The sequence below is a fragment of the Motacilla alba genome, chromosome 5 (assembly GCF_015832195.1).
Source record: "Motacilla alba alba isolate MOTALB_02 chromosome 5, Motacilla_alba_V1.0_pri, whole genome shotgun sequence".
Taxonomy (NCBI): domain Eukaryota; kingdom Metazoa; phylum Chordata; class Aves; order Passeriformes; family Motacillidae; genus Motacilla; species Motacilla alba.
This window is the reverse complement of record NC_052020.1, coordinates 59,980,114-59,999,304: the sequence shown is the minus strand read 5'-3', so window position 1 is coordinate 59,999,304 and position 19,191 is coordinate 59,980,114. Positions and strand designations below refer to the sequence as shown.

General features: G+C 59.5%; 1 protein-coding gene across 4 annotated transcripts; it reads right to left on the bottom strand.

Moving 5' to 3' along the window:
* Positions 1-147: 147 nt before the first annotated feature.
* NID2 (nidogen 2) lies at positions 148-18,722 on the bottom strand. Of its 4 annotated transcripts, none has more exons than XM_038138868.1 (22): positions 18,123-18,722; positions 16,694-17,002; positions 13,207-13,439; positions 12,606-12,979; positions 11,827-11,976; positions 11,504-11,749; positions 11,094-11,294; positions 10,747-10,965; positions 10,313-10,456; positions 9,492-9,620; positions 9,266-9,409; positions 9,064-9,183; positions 8,749-8,982; positions 7,802-8,038; positions 7,477-7,698; positions 7,184-7,353; positions 6,027-6,156; positions 4,430-4,604; positions 2,460-2,617; positions 1,781-1,904; positions 1,024-1,136; positions 148-922 (listed from the first exon to the last, which is right to left on the bottom strand). In XM_038138868.1, exons 1-22 carry the CDS (start codon positions 18,174-18,176, stop codon positions 912-914), a joined length of 3,897 nt encoding a protein of 1,298 aa, XP_037994796.1. In that variant the 5' UTR covers positions 18,177-18,722; the 3' UTR covers positions 148-911. The 4 variants fall into 4 exon arrangements, with proteins under 4 accessions (XP_037994796.1, XP_037994793.1, XP_037994794.1 ...); XM_038138865.1 differs by lacking the exon at positions 18,123-18,722 and adding an exon at positions 17,752-18,043; XM_038138866.1 differs by lacking the exon at positions 18,123-18,722 and adding an exon at positions 17,752-18,042 and having other exon boundaries at positions 4,430-4,601.
* Between the last annotated feature and the right edge of the window lie 469 nt (positions 18,723-19,191).

Sequence of the window (19,191 nt, the reverse complement as noted above, 5' to 3'; positions counted from 1 at the left end):
CTTTGTGGTGAGGGAAATGTTACATAAAATCTTCTTTTCCTGAGGTCCTGCCCTAGGAACAGCTTGCTCCTGGCTTGCTTGCTGCTTCCCCACGCTGAAATATTCCCCTGCAACTGAAATAGTGAAAAACTGAATCCAAAGGGCAACTTAAACCAACCTTTTTTTTATTCAATTATTGAAGTAACCTAGAAAAAGTGAAGCATTACAACGTAACTGGTATTTCTGAACATGTATTGGTCTACACTGGGTAGGTCCAGGAAGGCACTTGGAAGACCCAACAAGCATGAACAGATCAATTCTAGCATATTCTTCTAATATAAATACTAAAAGACATGCATGGAGGCAGTGGTGAAAACACAGAATCATCCTCTGGAAAATCTTCAATGCCTTTGCCACATCCCATCCCTGTTCTGCAGGATTTTGGAGCACGCACAGTCTCTGTCTTCAGGGCTGTTTGTTAATTAGACCCAGTAATTAACTGCATCCACAGCTTCCCATAGGCACTTAATTTCTTCTTTTTGGATAAAAGGACCTCTTGGTCAGATTGTCAAAACTATGAAAAATGAATCCATTCTTCTGGCAATAAAATAAAACATTGGATTAAAAAAAATTAAAAGCTACATTTTAAATCTTGCATGAGCAAGAGTTCGAGTCATGGCTTGAGCTTCCCAGGATCTTTTTTTTTTTTTTTTTTTTGGTGATATCTCAATATTTTCCACTTGGTAAAAAAAAATACAGTAGTAAAGTCTTGAGGTATAACTATAAAAAATACTTGAAAATCTTTTGCAGGAAAGCAGGGCACTTCATTGGCCTTGGTGAGGGACTTCTCCCCCCTTGTATGCAGCGACAGTTCTCTGGGTCTGAAATCCCTCTGGGTGCAAAGATCCTCCTTTCCTTGGAAGTGGAGTTAACTATTTCCTGGCTGTGGGGAGAAATGGAGATTTTCAGTGTGAAATGGAGATTTTTCAGGCACCCAGCAGCCATCAGAATTCACAAGGGGGTGGGGTTTGGGTGGGTTTGTACCTCCAGGGCAGTAGGGATAAACTGCTGTGATTCCATAGAGGTGGGATCGCTGCTCTGGAAGATACTCATCAGTGAAGGAGCCTGTTTCTTTATTTACAGCTATCACCCCATCCCTGGTGAAAAAAAAAGGGGAAGAAGTGTTTGATTCACCTATGAAACTTGGGGTTTTTTCCCTTATTTATGTGTGTGTAAGAACAGGCAGCTGAAAAGCTTGCTCTGAACACCTGCAGGACAAGTGGAAAGAAACTTGCTCTGTAAAATCCTCCTCCAGCTCAGTCAGTGCATTTCTCTGTGGTGATGCAGCCACAGAAAAGAGCCTTCCAAGGAGAGATTATCTCCCTGAGAGTCTCCTCCAAGCGTGGCAAGCCCTTAAGTGTTTGTTGTAACCTAAGATTGGATGGGAGTTGTGAGAGCTTCCAGCTGGAGTGGGAAGAGAGGCGAGTTCCTGCTGCCGAGGCAAAGGAAACGGCTGAGGACAGGATCTTTCCTTGGACCTAATCTACATCCAGAGACTTGAGCCAAGTTTCAGTTTAAAAAAAAACCCCAAACCACTGTTTCTGTCCCTCCCAGGGAGCTGGGCTTGTGTCTAAACAACTCCTCCATGCTGAGATTTACAAGCAGGTGTTGCTGGAGCCGCGCTCGGAGAGCCAGGAGAGCTCTGGGGAGGCTCCAGGATTTGGGAGCAGGCTGGGATTCCTCTCAGGGAGGGGAGCTGAGCATTCCCAGGCGTGCAGGGGGTGGGTTTATCCCTGCTCACCGTCTCCAGTCCGTGTGGTAGAAGTGGTTGGCGTAGCTGATGATGCTGAAGGGGTAGTTGAGGTTGCTCTGGATGACGCGCCGGCCGGTGCCGTCTGGGAATGTGCATTCCAGGTGCTTGGTGCCTGTTCAAACACAAAATATTCCCCATCCCACTGGAAATGCCACACCAAATATGTTCTTGGTGTTTCACAGAGTCACAAGGATCACAGGACAGCCCAACCATCCCACCCTGGGCATCCCTGGGAGCTCTGGCAGCCTCAGGGCCATGCCAGCTCCCTGGGGAGCCTGGGCAGTGCCCAGCACCCTCTGGAGGAAGAGCCTTTTCCTGATTTATTACATCTTGAAACAGCTTTTCAGCCTGAAGATGTAGAATGATAAAATCCAGAGTTGGAAAAAGTCCCTAAGACCAAGTCCAGCCATTCCCAGCACTGCCGAGGCCACCGCTGCTCCATGTACCCACATGCCACATCCACACGGCTTTTAAATCCCTCCACGGCCAAGGACTCCACCACTGCCCTGAGCAACAGCATTTTCCATGAAGAAATATTTCCTAAAACCCAATCTAAACCTCAGCTGGCACAACATTGGAGCCCACAGGCAGCACTGGGCTGAAGACATCCACGATATTCCCCTGAGGCTCAGTGTGACCTTCTCTGATCCATCCCTGGGGACATTACCTGCGTCTGCCCAGCACAGCAGCTTGGAGAAGGGGTCAAAAGTCAGGCCATTGGGCAAACCAATGTCTGTGTGCACCAGAACCCTCCTGTTGGCTCCATTGACAGTGGAAGTTTCGATTTTGGGAGCTTCGCGATTCCAGTCCGTCCAGTAAAGGTTGCTTGGGAAATAATGCACAACAGTAAGGAGTGGTGGGAGATTATCCTGGTTCTTGCCAGGAGCAAGGCTTGGTTTTTCCCTTATCAGTGCCTGAACCATCTTTATTTGATTAGGAAAAAACCTCTCCAAACAAAGCAGAGCGGTATCAGACATGTTTATGACCCAAACTGCGGCTCCTCGACGAGGGCGAGCCTGAGGAGCAGCACATTTTGAATCCCAACAGCACCCTGGAGGCACAGCTCCTCAAAATAATCTACATCCTGATACTGAAACAGCAGTTTTAGCCAAACCTTGAATAATTAAATAAAAAGAGGGGCCGGGGAGCGGAGCCAATCCCTCCTACAGGGCAAGGTCAGGACGAGGCCTGTAGCAGGCTGAATTGCTGCTAGCATAGTCCAGGGTAAGGAAGCAAAAAGAACCTTTGCACAATATCCACAGATGTTTGACTCAGCCCCGTGGTGAGATGATCAGGTCCCAGCACCCACACAAGGAGAGTCGGAGTTTCTCTCTGCAGGGGCCTGGGGGTGAACCTGGTCTCGGGGCAGTCCAAAGATGAGGGCAAATCAGGGAATAGGGAGGATGTGGAAACCCAGGGCACCGGGAATATTTCTCTGTCTGCTCTGGGGTGCCCTGGCCCCTGGGGGAGCACTGACTTTGACCCTCATTCACGGAGAAAGCTTCCTAGACTTCAAGATAGACTGGGATCCACAAAAGTGTGAAATAGATGATAGAGAGCAGTGTAGGTGTGTCACTTGGGGAGAAATTGAGGTTCTGGGATTTTTAGTGCGTTGTGGAAGGAAGCAAGATGGAGGGCACAGGGTGTCCTCCTGGGTTTCTTCTTCCTTCTCCTCCATGGGTTTGGGTGGCATTTTGTAATTGGGTGGGAAAATCCACATTGGGGCTCTTTGGGATCAGTTATTAGGTTAAAAGGGAAAATAATCCAGGTGTCAGTTCTTAATTGGATAGTTTTGTCTTAAAAGCCCTTGGAACAAGAGATTGTTTGTGCCTTCTAATGCAAAGCTGCAGAACTCACGGCAGTGAGACTGTTTCACTGATAAGAAATAATAAACTCTTGAGTCCAAACATGAATTACTGTCTCAAGTGCCTTCAATCCAGACCCAGAGAAACCCACAACTGGCACCCCCACAGGAGGAGTGGCTCAGGGACATAGGAACAGACAAAGGAACAGGGGATGGAGCCCATGGGGTCGAGCAGCTTTTCGAGGGAAGCTTCTTTGTAGCAGGCACAGGGCCTGCGAGGCCTCCCTGATAGGAAATGCCTGGTCATCATGACCGGGCCTAAGAAGCCCCTTTTTCTGCCTCCAGACCCTTGCTCATCTCTCTGTAAGACTAGAGGTCACTTTTGCTTTGACCCCTACTACTGGACAATTCCTAAAACTTCTGTACCCTATATAAAGGGCTACTTTTGCCCAGCTCGGCAGAAGAGCTGTCCCCGAAACTTTGGCAGAGGCTGCAGATAAAGACATCTCCGTGGAACTTCACGCAGCCTCCTCCTCCTCTCTCCCTGTGTCTGCCCAAGGCACTTAGCAAGCTAAAGAGCTGAAATCACAAAACGAGCTAAGAGCTGAGCTTGCTGAGGCAGCCTGCAGCTGGGAGCTGCCTGTGCTGAACAGGACTGCGCTATCCGGAGCAGGACGGCCGGCTGCGGATACCCCAAAACCCAGCCGGAGGTTGCATTACTTCTTGTCTCTCCCAAAACCAGGGAATGGCCCCCCAGGGTGCCCACAGCAGCCTTGGCACGGCACCTTGCAAAGCCCAAACCCCAAACACCCCGCGGGGTTTGCGCCGCTCACCCTCGGACGGGGTCCACGGCGATGGCGCGGGGGTTGACGAGCTCGGTGTCGAAGAGCACGCGGCGCTCGGAGCCGTCCAGCCGGGCCCGCTCGATCCTGTCCAGGCCGCTGTCCGTCCAGAACATGGCCCGCCGCAGGTGGTCCACGGCCAGGCCCTCGGGGCTGATCAGGCCTGCTGGGAGATGGCCACGTAAAATCCAGAAATCCGGCAAAGTTTGCAAATTTCTAGCTCGGCACCCCGCTGTCTGCCAGTGCAACTGGAAACAAACGGAGGCCTTTTTCCATGGGAAAAAAAAGTCCTTTCCCCAGGGTCTGGGTATCAGCTCAGGCATGACCTTTGGACCTCAAAGGACTTGCAGGGTCCCAGTTGCTGGCAGCTTTAGTTTGGGAGAAATCCAGCAAAGTTTGCAAATTTCTAGCTTGGCACCCCGCTGTCTGCCAGTGCGACTGGAAACAAACGGAGGCCATGTTCCATGGGAAAAAGTCATTTCCCCAGGGTCTGGGTATCAGCTCAGAGGTGGCGTCTGGGGCTCTAAGGACTTGCAGGGTCCCAGTTGCTGGCAGCTTTATTTTGGGAGAAATCCAGCAAAGTTTGCAAATGGTGGGGAAATGCTGCTCTGGGATCCCTCAGGCATCCCCAGGCCAAAGGTGAAGGATGGTGATGCCTTAAGGTTTTAGCTTTTATATTTGTCATGTACTTGTAATCCTGAAATTCTTTAGTGCATAACTCTAAACTACATATACAGGATGAGCTGCTGCTTTCCCATTTTGGGCAGACACAGCAATTCCTCAAGGACACCTCACTGACTCCGGCCCTGAGAGATGAAACAAAAGTGAGCTGGGGACGGAGCAAACTTGGGGTAAACTGTGAAATCTGGGTCTCCTCCAGCCAGGTCTCATAAGCTGTTGGAGATCTTTTTCACACCCAAGACAGCTCAGCTGCCATAGAAGGCATAAAATCAGCAGGATGGCTTCTGTGGCAGTGTTGGAAACAAAAAGGTTTTAATAAAAGGCAAAATAACAAAACTCTTTACAGAGCAAAACCGAGCCAGGGCAAGAGGCCCTTGCTCCTGGTAAAACACCTCACAAAAGGGATTAGTTTCTTTGTTCTCTTCTTTTTCTAGTAAATTGCCCAGGCTGGACTTTTTGGCTTCTGTCCAATTGGCTATCCTTAAGTTTGAGGTGAAGTCCCCCAGGTCCTGTGAGGTGTCTTTTCACCTAATTGAGGAGAGAAACTTCTAGACTTAATTTCCTTTTTAAGGTTTTGTCACTCCATCAACAGAGGGCACATTCCTATAAATGACTTCATTACCTGAAGCTGTAATTGGAAGATCAACCCCCAATATGTGAATGGACCAAACTTACAAAAGTGTGAAAACTGTCCATTTTTTGGGTGTAGCCCCTGGGTGGCCTTTGTCTGCCCAAAACGCACCTGAAGGCCCTTCAATAAATACAAATATAACTGCTTTTTATTGCCTTAATTTTGTCTGGCCTCTGTTTTCAGGTAGCCTGATTAGGCACCAATGGAGCAGCCCGGAGCAGGGATGGGAAGAGCAGGTGTGGCTCTGGGCAGGTGACACTGGGGACAGGAGCTCACCTGAGCTGATGATGGTCTCTGGCTCGGAGCCTGGCTCCAGGCCCGCCCGGCTGATGGTCCGGCCGGCCACGTCCGTCCAGTAGATCATCCTCTCCCGGCAGTCATAGTCAATCCCCACCACGATGGAGCCCTGCCAGGGTCAGGAGAGGGACACGGGGTGAGATCCTGCCAGGAGGGAGGAACCTCAACCCATGCCTGAGACACGCTGAAAGTGGGAATGACACTCCAATCCCACGTCCCCAGCAAAACTCTGCCCTGTTCCCACTGCACACTCCCAGCTGAATCCCTCAGCAGAGGATTTTAGGCCAGCTGGCGCAGGCTCACACCCACATCCAGATGGATTTGAGCCCTTTGCCTGAAGGAGAGGATGCTCTGAGAGCGAAGCCAGCCCGGGGAATGACCTTCAGGATGGGGAGAGGGAATACTTGGCAAGGTCCTTCACTTGCCCAGGGTGCAGGGAGGGTCCTGGCCTAGATTTCAGTGTTCCTCTGCCTTGGTCTGGCCTGGCTGGAGAGGGACATGGCCACGCTCCAAGGGGAGTCCAAGGAAGGAAAAAAGGCCAGCCCTGCAGCTGGAAGTCTGGGCTGAGACCAACTCCAGAGAGCTCTGGGAGCACCTGAACTCCTTCCCTTCATGAGCAGGAACTGTTTGGGTGACCTGTCTGAGACCTCTCTCTCTGCTGGGGATGGCTGGAGGGAGGTGAAAATAGAATCCATAGAATCCCAGAATGGCTCGGGTTGGAAGGGACCTTAAAGATCATTCAATTCCACCCCTGCCATGGGAAGGAACACCTTCCACTATCCCAGGCTGCTCCAACCAGGTCTTGGACACTTCCAGGAATGGGGCAGCCACAGCTTCTCTGGGCACCCTGTGCCAGGGCCTCCAGACTGCCCAGTCAATAATTTCATCCCAATATCCCATCTAACCCTGCCCTCCATCATTGGGAAGCCACTCCCCCTCATCACTTGCCCAAAGTGCCACCAAGGCAGCCAGCACAGCCAATGTCCCCAAAGACCAGCATCAACCCTCAAGAGGTGACCCCCCTCAAACCCCGACAAGTGCTTCAGAGAGAGGTGAAATCACCGAGTGGCAGCACCAGCCTGTCCCAAAGCCCCTGGCTGTTCCTGCCCCCCATCCCCACCCCAAGGATACCGTACATGCAGGGAGAGCAGGGTCTTGGCCGCCTCCTTCTGCAGCCGGGTGCCGTTCAGCGGCAGGTAGCCAATCTGCTGGCCCTGGGCGTAGAGCAGGAACGTCCCCGTGCCCGGTGGGGACACGTCGGGCCGGGGCTCGGGCCGGACGCTGGGTGGGGCGACACTGGGCAGACCTGGCGGGTCAGAGGGGACAGAGACGGCTCAGGTAGTGTCATCCCCTCGGCTCCACGCCCGGAGCGGGGCGCGGTGCCCGTGCTGTCAGTGCCCAGGGTCACTTTGGGGTGCTGGGCTCTTACAGGGTGGGGTGGTGCCGGGCTCGGAGCGCGTCCCCGGGATCTCCCTGCCGCTCTGCTCCACGCACCAGCAGTAGCCGCTGTCCCCGTGGCACTGCAGCGGGGTGAAGTCCCCGCTGGGGTCACACTGAGGCACGTACTGGTCCCCGCGGGGGCTGCCCCCGTAGTGCTCCAGCAAACTCTGCCGCCAGCGCTCGCACATGCTGGGAGGCCTCTCCGTGGGCTCTGGCACGGGAGGGTGACAGTCACCACCCTATCTGGGCGACTCAGGGCTTTGCAGAGCCCTGTGTCCCCCTCTCCCTGCTGGCTGTGTCCCCCGGGCACTGACCTGGGCTCCCACAGCGTGGTGGGGTGGTGCCCGGCGCCGTCCGGGTGCCGGCGATCTCCTGCCCGGCGGCGTCCACGCACCAGCAGTGCCCGGAGCTGCTGTGGCACTGCAGGGGCCGGTACCGGCCCTGCTCGTCGCACTGGGGCACGTGCCCGTCCCCCACGGGTGACGGCCCCGGTGGCACCTCCCGCGGGTACATCCGTGCGTGCTCGCAGGGCGTCAGCTGCTGGATGGACTCTGCCGGCAGCAAAGGCCCCCAGCCCAGCTCAGGGGGTGCCACCAGCTCCCCTGGAGCCACTTGGCACCTTGGCATCACTTCTCCCCTGTCTACCAGCACCCCTTGCTCTGGGGTGGGGGTCAGGGCTGCCCCACTCCAGCCCCCTCAACACCCCACAGCTGTTCCCTCCATCATATTGACACAGGAGGTGGCCCAATGGCCACAGCCAGTGTAACCCAATGGACCAGGGCACCCTAAACACCCAGGAGCCCCTCGATGCACCCACTCGACAGCACCCTGCCCTCAGCGAAGCCCCAGAAGGGTGCTTGGGCAGAGGGTCACAGAGTCACAGAACCCTTAGGGTTGGAAGGGACCTCTGGAGATCCTCCAGTCCAACCTCCCTTCCAAGGCAGGGCCACCTGGAGGAGGTGACCCAGGAATGTGTCTAGGTGAGTTTGGAAAATCTCCACAGAGGGAGACTCCACACTCTCCCTGGGCAGCTTTTCCAGGGCTCTGCCACCCTCAGCACTAGGAAATTCTTCCTCATGCTGAGGTGGAACTTCTCAACTTTTAATTTATGGCTGCTTAGTTTATGGCTCCCCTCCACTCGCTGTGGCCCCACTGTCCCCACACTGCTGGCGGCTGGGCCAAAGCGGGAAGCCACTGGGACACCAGCCAGATGCCCAAGGACCCGACCCCGCTCCCCTCACCCCTGGAGGGTGTCACTGACCTGGGCTCCCGCAGCGAGGGGGGGTGGTGCCCGGCGCCGTCCGGGTGCCGGCGATCTCCTGCCCCGCGGCGTCCACGCACCAGCAGTGCCCGGAGCTGCCGTGGCACTGCAGGGGCCGGTACCGGCCCTGCTCGTCGCACTGGGGCACGTGGCCGTCACCCAGGGGTGGCACCTCGCGCGGGTACATCTGCTCGTGCTGGCAGGGCGTGAGGCGCTGCGGGTTCCCTTCCGCCGCTGGAAAGGCAGGAAAGAGGAGAGTGAGGCTGGGGAAGCTGTGCCAGGCGCAGAGGGCACGGGGCTGAGCGGGCACCTCACCGTACGTGCACTGGAAGCCGTCGCCCGCGTAGCCGGGCCGGCAGCGGCAGGAGAAGGAGCCCGGGGTGTTGTAGCAGATGGCGGCCGGGTGACACGGGCTTTCGGCACACTCATCCACGTCTGTGCAGGGGGAAGACTGGATCAGCGGGGACAGGGACACCCCGACAGCTGCGGTGTGGGGTCCCTCCCGCGCCCACCTTACCGGAGCACTGGATGCCGTCGCCGGTGTAGCCGGGGAGGCACTCGCAGGTGGCATGGCCATCACCGCGGGACAGGCACCGCGCCCGGTCCCCCGGAGCGCACGGGTGCCGCCCGTCCTCGCAGGGGTCACTCGCCGGTGCCAGCGCTGTGGGGACAGGGGAGGGGTGGTCAGGGCACGTCTGTGGGGCACGGGAGTGGGGGACACCCCAGCTGGGGTCAGCACTTACGCACACACGCCCGCCCGTCCCCCGCGGGCTGGTAGCCGCCGCGGCACTCGCAGCGGTAGCTGCCCGGCACGTTCAGGCACACAGAGAAGGGCCCGCACTGGCTCAGGCCCTCGGTGCACTCGTCCACATCTGGGGAAAGGAGGAGACACCGGGCACCCCGATGGTGATGGGACACCCCCATCTTCATGGTCTGACAGGGAATATCCTACCCCATGCTGCCCATCCCGTGTCTGTCACTGAGCTTAATCAACTACGGAATTAACTTTCTAATCAGCTCAAAATAGAAGGGGAAAAAGAACGAGATCACTTTTGGTGTATAGTTGTGACAAAGAAGCGTTTGTTCAAGGCACACCAATGTTCTCAACTATTTGTGGTTTAAAACTTGGTTTCCTTCTCCTGAAATTAAATTATCAGACTGGTCACTTAATCTGGGATTTTAGGAGAGGGAAACCTATTCCTTATTGAAAGGCAGGATCCTTGAATTCCTCACCAGCATCACTGTGCAGTGCAACTCACTGGCACTGGGCAGCCTCTGGTGGAAAGGGACTCTAAAACTGGAAGACAAATTTGCAACGTGGAGTTTTGGAGTGATAGGAAAGCCACAACAAAGCTGGCTGGATTCATGAAACACGGGAATTATTTTTACACTGGTTTTGCTTGTTTTCCTGTATCTCCTTTTTTCCCCTCCTCTTTTTCATTTGCTCCTGAAGCGCTTCCTCCAGCACCCTGCCTCAGTTTCCCCCCCATGGCGCATCCCTGTGCTGGTGAAGCTCTGTGGGCGCCAGAGCTCCTCCCCAGAGCCCACCCCCAGCCCCGCTGACCTCGGCAGCCCCGTCCATCTCCGCGGTACCCTGCTGCACACTCGCACGTGTACTCGGTGCCCACGCCGGGCTGGCAGCGCGCCGGTGCCTCGCACGTGTGGGTGCCATCGTGGCACGGGCTCACCCCGGGATTCTCGGCATCGTCTGCGGGCACAGAGGGATGTTGGGGGGAATAAAAGCTCTGGGAGACACAGGGAGCGACCATCCCCACTTACACCCGATGCAGGCATCACCACTGTGCTGCAGCGCCGTTGTCCCATGCAGGGAACCACCGGCACCACGCCAGCAGCGCTGGGCTCAAACTGCTCGGAAAACGCCTCCTTTTCGGCTGATTTTGGGCAAAGCCAGCTTTGGGACATGGTGGCATCCCCACTGGGAGCTGGCACCCTGGATTGGCACACGGATTGGCACCGGGGGTGGGTGCTGGCGCTCACCTCGTGCCGGGCCGATGCGGGCAGCCAGGGCGTAGCGCAGGACGTGCTCGTGGCCGTCGAAGAGGGCGAAGGCGCGCGCCACCGAGAGCCGCTGCCGCGCCGGCAGCCGCGAGTGCGGGCACCCCGCGAAGGTGACGTTCTGGCGCAGGTGGTAGGACAAGGTCTGGTTGGCGGTGCCCGCGGCCACCACGTATTCCCGCTGGCCTGAGGATGTCACGGCTGCCGGATGGAACAGAGGACCCCGTGGAAAGTGGGAAAAACGGCGTCAGCATCGATGCGGCTCGGGTGTTTTCGGGCGTTCAGGGGTGGTGTGTAGGGGACTGGAGGCAGGTGAGCACAGGTCTTACCTGAGCTGGAGTAGGAGTAGAGCTCCTTGTAGGGAGTGATGTGGACGGTGACGTTCTCTGGCAGGAATGGCACCTCACCCTGGATGTGTGTCCTGAGGCTTAAATAATTGTCTGGGCCCAGGCCCTCGGCTGTCTGAGTGACCTGGACCGTCTCCCCACCGGGGTAAAACGTCACCTCCAGGCTCTGGGTGAATTCAGCGCCTGGGCAGGAAAAGGGAATGGGCACCATTTGTAGGGACAGCCCCAAAGCGTCCTTCCCTGCTACTCCAGCATGGGGGGGGTGACAGTGAGAGGTAAGCGCCAGCTGAGAGAGGGATTGGAGAAACCACAGAGCTGCCCTGAACCCCCCATCACCCACCCCAAGCAGCCACACCCCTCAGAGCGATGGCACCTCCCAAATCCACGCTCACCCGTGATGCTGAAGCCATTCTCAGAGCCAGGCTCCTCCAGGGCGAAGAGCCAGGCGAAGAGCCCCCCGAGGGGCAGCAGGGGCAGCAGGGCGCGGGCAGCGGGCTGGGGCACGCCGCTGATGGCCGTGTAGGCTCTGCCGTCGCTGCCCACGATGTAGGCGTGCAGGTCCACGTCCTGGAAGCGGACGGACGCCCGTCCCACCCTCAGGCTCCCGCTCACCTTCCCGTTGAGGCGATGCACGGCGCCTGGGTGGGGAGATGGGCACCCCTGGCAGCGGCCACCCGGGCACGGGCTGCCCGTGCCCGCCGCCCGCCCCGCGTACCTTCGGGCAGGCACTGCCGCCCGTTCCCGTAGAAGGTGGCCCGGCAGTGGCAGCAGAAGCCGGAGGCGTAGTCGGTGCAGAAGGCGTGAGGGGAGCAGCGCCCGTGGTGCTGGGCGCACGTCTCCTTGCTGGCTGCGCTGTAGGTGAACACTGGGGACAAGGGGAAAAGCTTGGGGACACAATGACAAAGCCACCCTTCACGGGGGGTGGGTGCTTGGCCTTCTTGGCACCAAAAGCACCGCCTGGAAACGAGCCGGCTGGCGGTGGCGGGTCCCAAGAGAGTCACCCGGGATGCAGAGGGGTGGTGGAGGGTTTGGAACCTGTTGCCTGATTTCAGGCAGATCTGACAGAGGGCACGAGATCAAATTCCTGAGGGTATTTTTGGGAGACAGTTGGCTGGGGACAGGGCTCTGCTCCCCCGGGCACGTGCCACGGCGGCTCCACAGCTGGCTCGGTGGCGGGGAGGGTGGCAAGGCCAATTCTGGGGCCCGTCCCCTGGGCTTCCCACCCCATGCCAAGCTCCAGGCCTCCCTCCTTTCCCTTGGCACGCCCGGCAGGCAGGGCTGCGTGGCTCCAGCAGCCCCTTGGCAGCGGGCTGGGGCTGAGAGGAGGAGCTGCAAGGGCAGCAGCTTTGCAGGAGCGGCTCCTCCAGCACCAGCCACTTGGAACGGGGTGAAATTCCAACCAGGGACCTTTTTTAGGGAGCCACCCCCACTCGGTCACTGTCCCCACTGGGTCATTGTCCCCTCTGGGCCGTCGCAGGGGCTGTGCCCGCTCACCATCGGGGTTGAAATGCACGTCCTCCTCCACGCCCACGCCGTGCTGGCCCGAGCTGTAGGAGGAGGGGTTGGCAGAGAAGCTCTGCCCGGTGCCACCGTCCCCTCTGGGCTGCAGCCAGCGGCTCCGCTCCTGGGTGTCCCTCCTCCCGGGGACAAAGCCCAGGAGCACGGGGCTGTGGGACCCGTGGCTGGGACGCTGGGCCATGGGCGAGTGGCTGGAGAGAGGGTGGGTGTAGCCAGTGGTGCCAGGGTTGGGGTGCTCAGCGGGGCTCCGGGGCACAGCAGGAGCAGCTCCCTCGCCACCCCCCGGCTCCACGTGCTCCGTGCTGCCCACGTGGAAAACCCACACGCCAGGGATTCCCGTGTTGCTCTCCCTGTGGACACAGCACACGGAAACATCATCACAGCCATGCCGGAAAAGTCACCCCAAAGGTGGCACCACCCCTCCAGGACCCCTGTGCATGTGGGGCTGAGCCCCTGATGCAGCCCAGCACCCCAAGGTCACTCCCCAAATTTTTCCAGGCTCTGAAAGGCTCCAGGGCTGGGAGAAGGTGGCCCTGCTCCCCCTGCCCACAGCCACAGCCCCCCAGGTTCCACCTACCTCTCCAGGTTCCTCAGAGCCTGCTCGCTGCTGGCCAGGCTGTGGAAGAGCCCGTCCCTCTTGGGGTCATCGCTGTCCCCCCAGCTGAAGCCCACCCTGGCCGGCAGCTCCAGCTGGACGTTGTAGGACTCCTTGGGTCGTGTCCCCAGGAACTGGAGGCCGCCCTCGGGGTAGAGGAAGATGGTGTAGGTGTCCTCATCGTTGTAGGCTATGACTGCCTGGAAGGTGTTGAGCTGCCAAAGGGAGAGCGGGACAGATGGATGGCATGGAGGGGCAGGAACGCAGCAGAGGAGTGAAGGAAGGGGAGCAGGGATGTGAGAGGCAGCCCCACACACACCAGAGGGCATGCAAACACCCCAAAAGGGCCCTCAGACAGAGAGCACCTCTGTGGAGCCCGGCTGGGAGGGCTGGGGGTACTCATCTGGAGAGGAGAAGGCTCCAGGCAGAGCTCAGAGCCCCTGGCAGGGCCTGAAGGGGCTCCAGGAGAGCTGGAGAGGGACTGGGGACAAGGCCTGGAGGGACAGGACACAGGGAATGGCTCCCAGTGCCAGAGGGCAGGGATAGGTGGGAGATTGGGAATTGGGAATTCCTGGCTGGGAGGGTGGGGAGGCCCTGGCACAGGGTGCCCAGAGCAGCTGGGGCTGCCCCTGGATCCCTGGCAGTGCCCAAGGCCAGGCTGGACAGGGCTTGGAGCAGCCTGGGACATTGGAAGGTGTCCCTGCCATGGCAGGGGTGGCACTGGATGTTCTTTAAGGCCCTTCCAACCCAAACCATTCCATGATCAGCCTGCAGAGATCTCCTGGGGAAGAGCAGGAGCTGGGGCTGCTCATGCCTAGCCAAACCCCAAGTGCCACATCCTGGGAAGATGCTCAGCATCCTCCTAGGAGCCCATGGCACAGCCAGGCCGCTCCCTCAGTGCAAGAGTGTCCCAGGAGCATCCCTGGCCATGGAACCCCTGCACTGGGAGCCCCTCACTCCAGTCCCCCCACCGACACCCCCCTGCTCCATCCCATCAGCACCAGAGGAAAACCCACACCCCCCGCTCGTCCCTGAGAACAATTTTAGCTCGATTTCCTCCGGAAAAAACATTCCTGCGCTCGCAGCTTCCCATACATCCCGCTATAGGCAGGCTGGCCGCCTGCCCTGCCAGCCCTGCGAGCCTTGGGGCCGTGCCAGGCAGCGCCACCGCGGCCACTACCCCCGGACAGGGGCGGCTCCGGAGCCACCCGGCATCCCACCCGCTCCAAAACCACCGAGAAACCAACCCCACAGAGCTCCTGCTCCGAGCAGGGAGCAGCAGCCCTTCCCACCGAGCCGCGGGAACGGCGCCCGAGCGAAGGAAAAGCGATTAAATTCCCAGTTTCACCCCCGGAGCAGCGGGAGGGAGGCTGGGGGGCTCCCCCCTGCTCCACCCGCCCTGATTTTGGGGCGCAGGGCCCCCGGAGCATCGCTGGATTTCCTGGCGGCCCCGCGGGATATAAAGAGCCTTGTTGTGCCTGTCACACACTCGGGCATTCAGAGACCCCGAAAAGGCGGCCAAAAAAGCTGGAGGGGGGGTGGAATAACCCCCCTCCCCCCGGGGCTGGATTCCTCCCCCACGCAGCCGAATCACAGCCGCAGCTGCAGGACTCATTCTGCCTTGGGGTGGGTGGCCAGGGGGGACACTGGGGTGACATCGATGTGCTGGCGCGGTGGCGTGAAGGGAAGGAGGGGGGAAGCCCCCCAGCAAAGAGCTGCAAAGGGCAAATTCCAGCCCGAAAGGGCAAGTTTTGCTCCTACAGAAGCAGGCTCAGCCTTGTCCCCGTTCTGCAGCCCGGGAAAATGTCACCGCAGGGACCAGGAGCGTGTCCCCATGGAGGGGACACGGCACTGCCAGACCTCCCACCCAGGCAGGACCCCCAAAGAGGGGGGCTGGGGATGCTCTGCTCCCCATCTTAACCCAGTTTTCTACTTTTGGGGCTCAAAAGGGATTAGCTGTGACTTTCCAGCGCAGGGGGAAAGGCTTTGGAGTCAGTCCTGGTTCTGAGCAGCAGGAGGGCAGCGCTTCCATAAACACATTTGGTCAGGGAGGAAAAAAAAAAAAAAAACAACAAAGTGGTGTTTGGGGAGATTTTTAGCAGTTTTGGGGAAGGGGGAGCTCAGCAAAGCACAGGCACAAGCTGCATTTCAGGAGCTTTCCCCGGAGCTCCTCGTTTCCAAACAAGACCGGTTTCATTTTAAATCCTGATCCAAACTCCTCAGAGGGGGGAAAAAAAACACAACGGGGAAGAGAAAAGAAGAGGAGGCTGCGTTTTCGATGGCCACGAGGTCGCTGTGAGGCCCCTGATGGCATCTCTTCAGCTGCTTTCCCAACTTTTAAATGAGAGGAAAAAATGTGCCTTGTCTCCTTCCAAACCTCAGCCTCTTGCCTTGCTTGGCTTCCCTCTCAGCGAGGCACTGCTGAAGGGCCCTGCAGTGGGGGGATGGCTCCTGGTGGTCCTTGGGGACCTGGCGGCTGCTGCTGGGCTTTGGGGGAGAGCCCGCCACCCAGCTCTGGGGGTCCACCACCAGAGTTTTCATCCCGTTCAGCTCCTTGGAGTCCCCGCAGCTGGCGGAGCGTCGCCGTCACCTCCTCAGCACGCTGTCATCAGCCTGATGTGACAGCTCATGGCCCAGTGCTGGAGGTCCACCCACGCAGGAGCCTTATCAGCCCCGTGGGTGGAGAGCACAGGTCACCCCCCCCCCGAGCTGGCAGACCACCTTTGAGCTTGTTTTCCAGGCACAAAATCGGCCCACGGTGGAAATTCCAGAGCCGGTTGCTCACCAGCAGCGCAATCAGCACAGGGCAGGAGGAAGGACCAACCCCCAGGCACCAGTAAAGGTCAGCAGCACAATGGGTGACCTCAACCAGGGCCTCCCCAGCTGCCCTCAGCCACCCTCTGCCCTGCAAAGGCAGAGCTACCAGCACTGGAAAGCTTTGTCTGGAAAGAATCAGCATCGTGGAATGGTTTGGGTTGAGGGGATCTTAAAACTCATCCCATTCCTCCCCCTGCCATGGCAGGGACACCATCCACTGTTCCAGGGTCCTCCAAGCCCCGTCCAGCCTGGCCTTGGGCACTTCCAGGGATCCAGGGGCAGCCACAGCTTCTCTGGGAATTCTATTCCAGGGCCTCCCCACCCTCACAGCCAAGAATTTCTGCCTAACATCTGATCCAAGCAATGTGAAGCCATTCTCCCCTATCCTGTCACTCCATGTCCTTGTTCAAGCACCTCCAGCCATGAAGGCAACCTCTAAACCTCTTCTGGCCAACAGCCCCACGCCTGCCAGAGCTCTGAGCAGGGGGGGAAAGCTCCGCGTTCCTCCTGGTGCTCCCCCAAGGATGGACGGATGGATGGAGCCACCACTCAGCTGCTCAGAAAGAAGACTCAGCATTTTGGGTACCACGCAAGAGAAACTCATCCTCCCGTGACACACAGCATGGCAACCAAGCTCAGCCCTCGGTCTCACCTTCGTGGAGGGCTCGTTGTCCTGGGAGAGCTCCTGGTAGGGGCCCACCTCCTCCCAGGTGGCAATGAAGGCATTGGTGGGCACGAAGGCGCCAGCAGAGCGGGGAAACCCGGCCTGGATGTATCCCACAGCCTGGTCCAGCACGTCCCTGGAGTCATCCTGCCGGTAGTAGATGTTCCCTCTGTCCCCCGAGGTGTCCAGGTCGGCCAGGAAGGGGGCGATGACGGGGAAGTCTGTGGGGAAATCGTCATCCACGTACTGGGTCTCCCTGGGGAAATCCTGGCTGGAGATGACCCCGTTGGTCCCCACCTGCGGGGAGAGCGGTGCGGGGCGCTCAGGAGCTGCAGAGGTGCCACCACTGCTGGTCCCCTGGCCCTGTGCCCCCCTCCTCGGTGCGGTGAGAGCCCTGAGGCCGCGTGGCCCCATCCGGCCCGGGCAGAAAACAAAGACCTCGGGCTTCTCCATCCCCCAGGGAGCTGCGGCTCGGGGGCCATCCCAGCTGCAGCCGCTGCGGCGGGGGAACAGCTGCCGAGGAGACGGCCGAGGAGAAAGACGAGGAGAAGGAGGAGGAGAAAGCCCTCTTGTTCCTCCGGAGACTCTGGGCAGGACACCGCGGGAAAGGGGAAATGATGGATGGATGGGTGGATGGATGGATGGATGGATGGATGGATGGATGGATGGATGGATGGATGGATGGGGAAAACACGTGCGGCGGGACAGCGGAGCTGCACATGGAAGGGCAGGGGCGGACAGGAGGAGGAGGAGGAGGTGTAAAGGCAGGGGAGGAAGGGGGTGAGTGGGAGGAAGGATAGAAAGATGGAGGGGTGAAAAGCCAGAGGGAAGGAGGGAGGATGGGACAGAGGGAAGCAGAGTGGGAAGATGGAGAGAGACAGGGCTGGAAGGAGGGAGGGACAGAAGGTGGAGAGATGAACGGAGTGCAGACGGAGGGACAGAGGGAGATGATGGAGAGGAGGAAGCGGGGCAGGGAGTAAGAGCGGCCGGGGGGAAGGAGCGCCGGGAAGGAGAAGGGAGCGGGGCCGGGGCCAGCCGGGACTCACGTAGAGGCGGCGGGCGGCGCGGCCGTAGAGGCGCAGGGCGCGGCGGAGCAGCAGCCCGGGAGAGCTCTCATCGTCCCCGGGCCGGAGCCGGGCATCGCCGCGGGCCGGGCCGTGCGGGAGCAGCCCCGGGCGGGGCAGGGCTGTCCCCACGGCCAGCACCGCCGCCAGCAGCGCCGCCACCGCCCGCATCCCCGCCGCGGCCACGGGAGGAGCCCCCGGCGGAGCCGAGCGGGAGAAGCCGAGCGGGAGAAGCCGAGCGGAGCCGCACGGACCGGACGGGGCGACCCCGGCCCCGCGGGGCGGGACGGGGAGTAGCCCGAGGGGCGGGGCCAAGCGGCGGCCGTCCCCGCGCTGGGCCAATCAGATCTTACCCAAAATCCGTCCAGGGTTGAGGCCCCCACCCCCCCCTCCCCCGGTGCCGGCATCCCGGGGGGAGCGGGGTCCCGCAGCGGCGGTGTCCCGGGGGAGCATCCCGGGAAGGAAGGGGGGATCCCCGCCTGGAGCCCCCCATCCCCCCCGTGACGCCCCCGCGGCCGGCCGGGGTCGGGGCCGGGGTCGCGGGAGGCTCCGGCCGCTCCCCGCTCGCTCCCGCGGGTCCTGCTCCCTGGAGCCGGGAAGAAACGTGACTCCTCATCCCCCGGGAGCCGCGGGGGAGGACACGGGCAGCCCCCGGCCAAAATCTGTCCGCAGCTCGGCTGGCAGGCGGTCAGCGAGCGGCCCCCCACGCACGCAGGGTCAGCGCTGTTTATCCTTCCTCCGTGCCGTCATCCATCATGTCCAGCTCTGCAGCGAGCCATGGATCGAGGAGAATTCCCTGTCTCTGGGTCGGGGGGTCGGGGTGGGAGCAGCCGCAGTGGTGGAGGGCAGGAAGAGCTCAAATCCCGACAGCTGCACTCCATGAGTGCTCCTGGAAATCCGGGCTGGGAGCAGCCCAAAGCTCGGCTGCAGCTTCCTGGAGCGTTTCCCCCTTCCCTGGCCTGGAGGCTGCATCTGTCCCAAGGCACAGCCGTGCCCGAGGAATGCCAGATAACAAGGAGGGAAGTGTCAAACCCCCCCCCGTAGGCTGTCGAGAGAAATAAATCAGGGACACATTCGTGGCATTCCCGACAGGAATCCTCACAGGGGAAGCAGCGGGACACCCTCTGCCCTGCCTATTGCAGTGACAGGGATTTGTCACTGTGGGCCCTGTCCCCCCCGTCCTAGCAGAGCGCAATCCACTGCCCCCTGCTCACCCTGGAGAGCAGCTCCCGCTGGAGCTGGGATTGAAGTCTGGCTGTTCCAGGGAGTGCCACTGCTGGGGTGTGTCTGGAGAAGCCGCTGCCCCTTGGCTGCAGGCAGCTGCCTGGCTCCAGCCCCTGCAAGGAGTCGTTTGCCTGGCCATGGAAAACCATTAGGACTTTGAGCAGGGTCCAGGCCAGCTGGACACGATCCGCAGCCTTT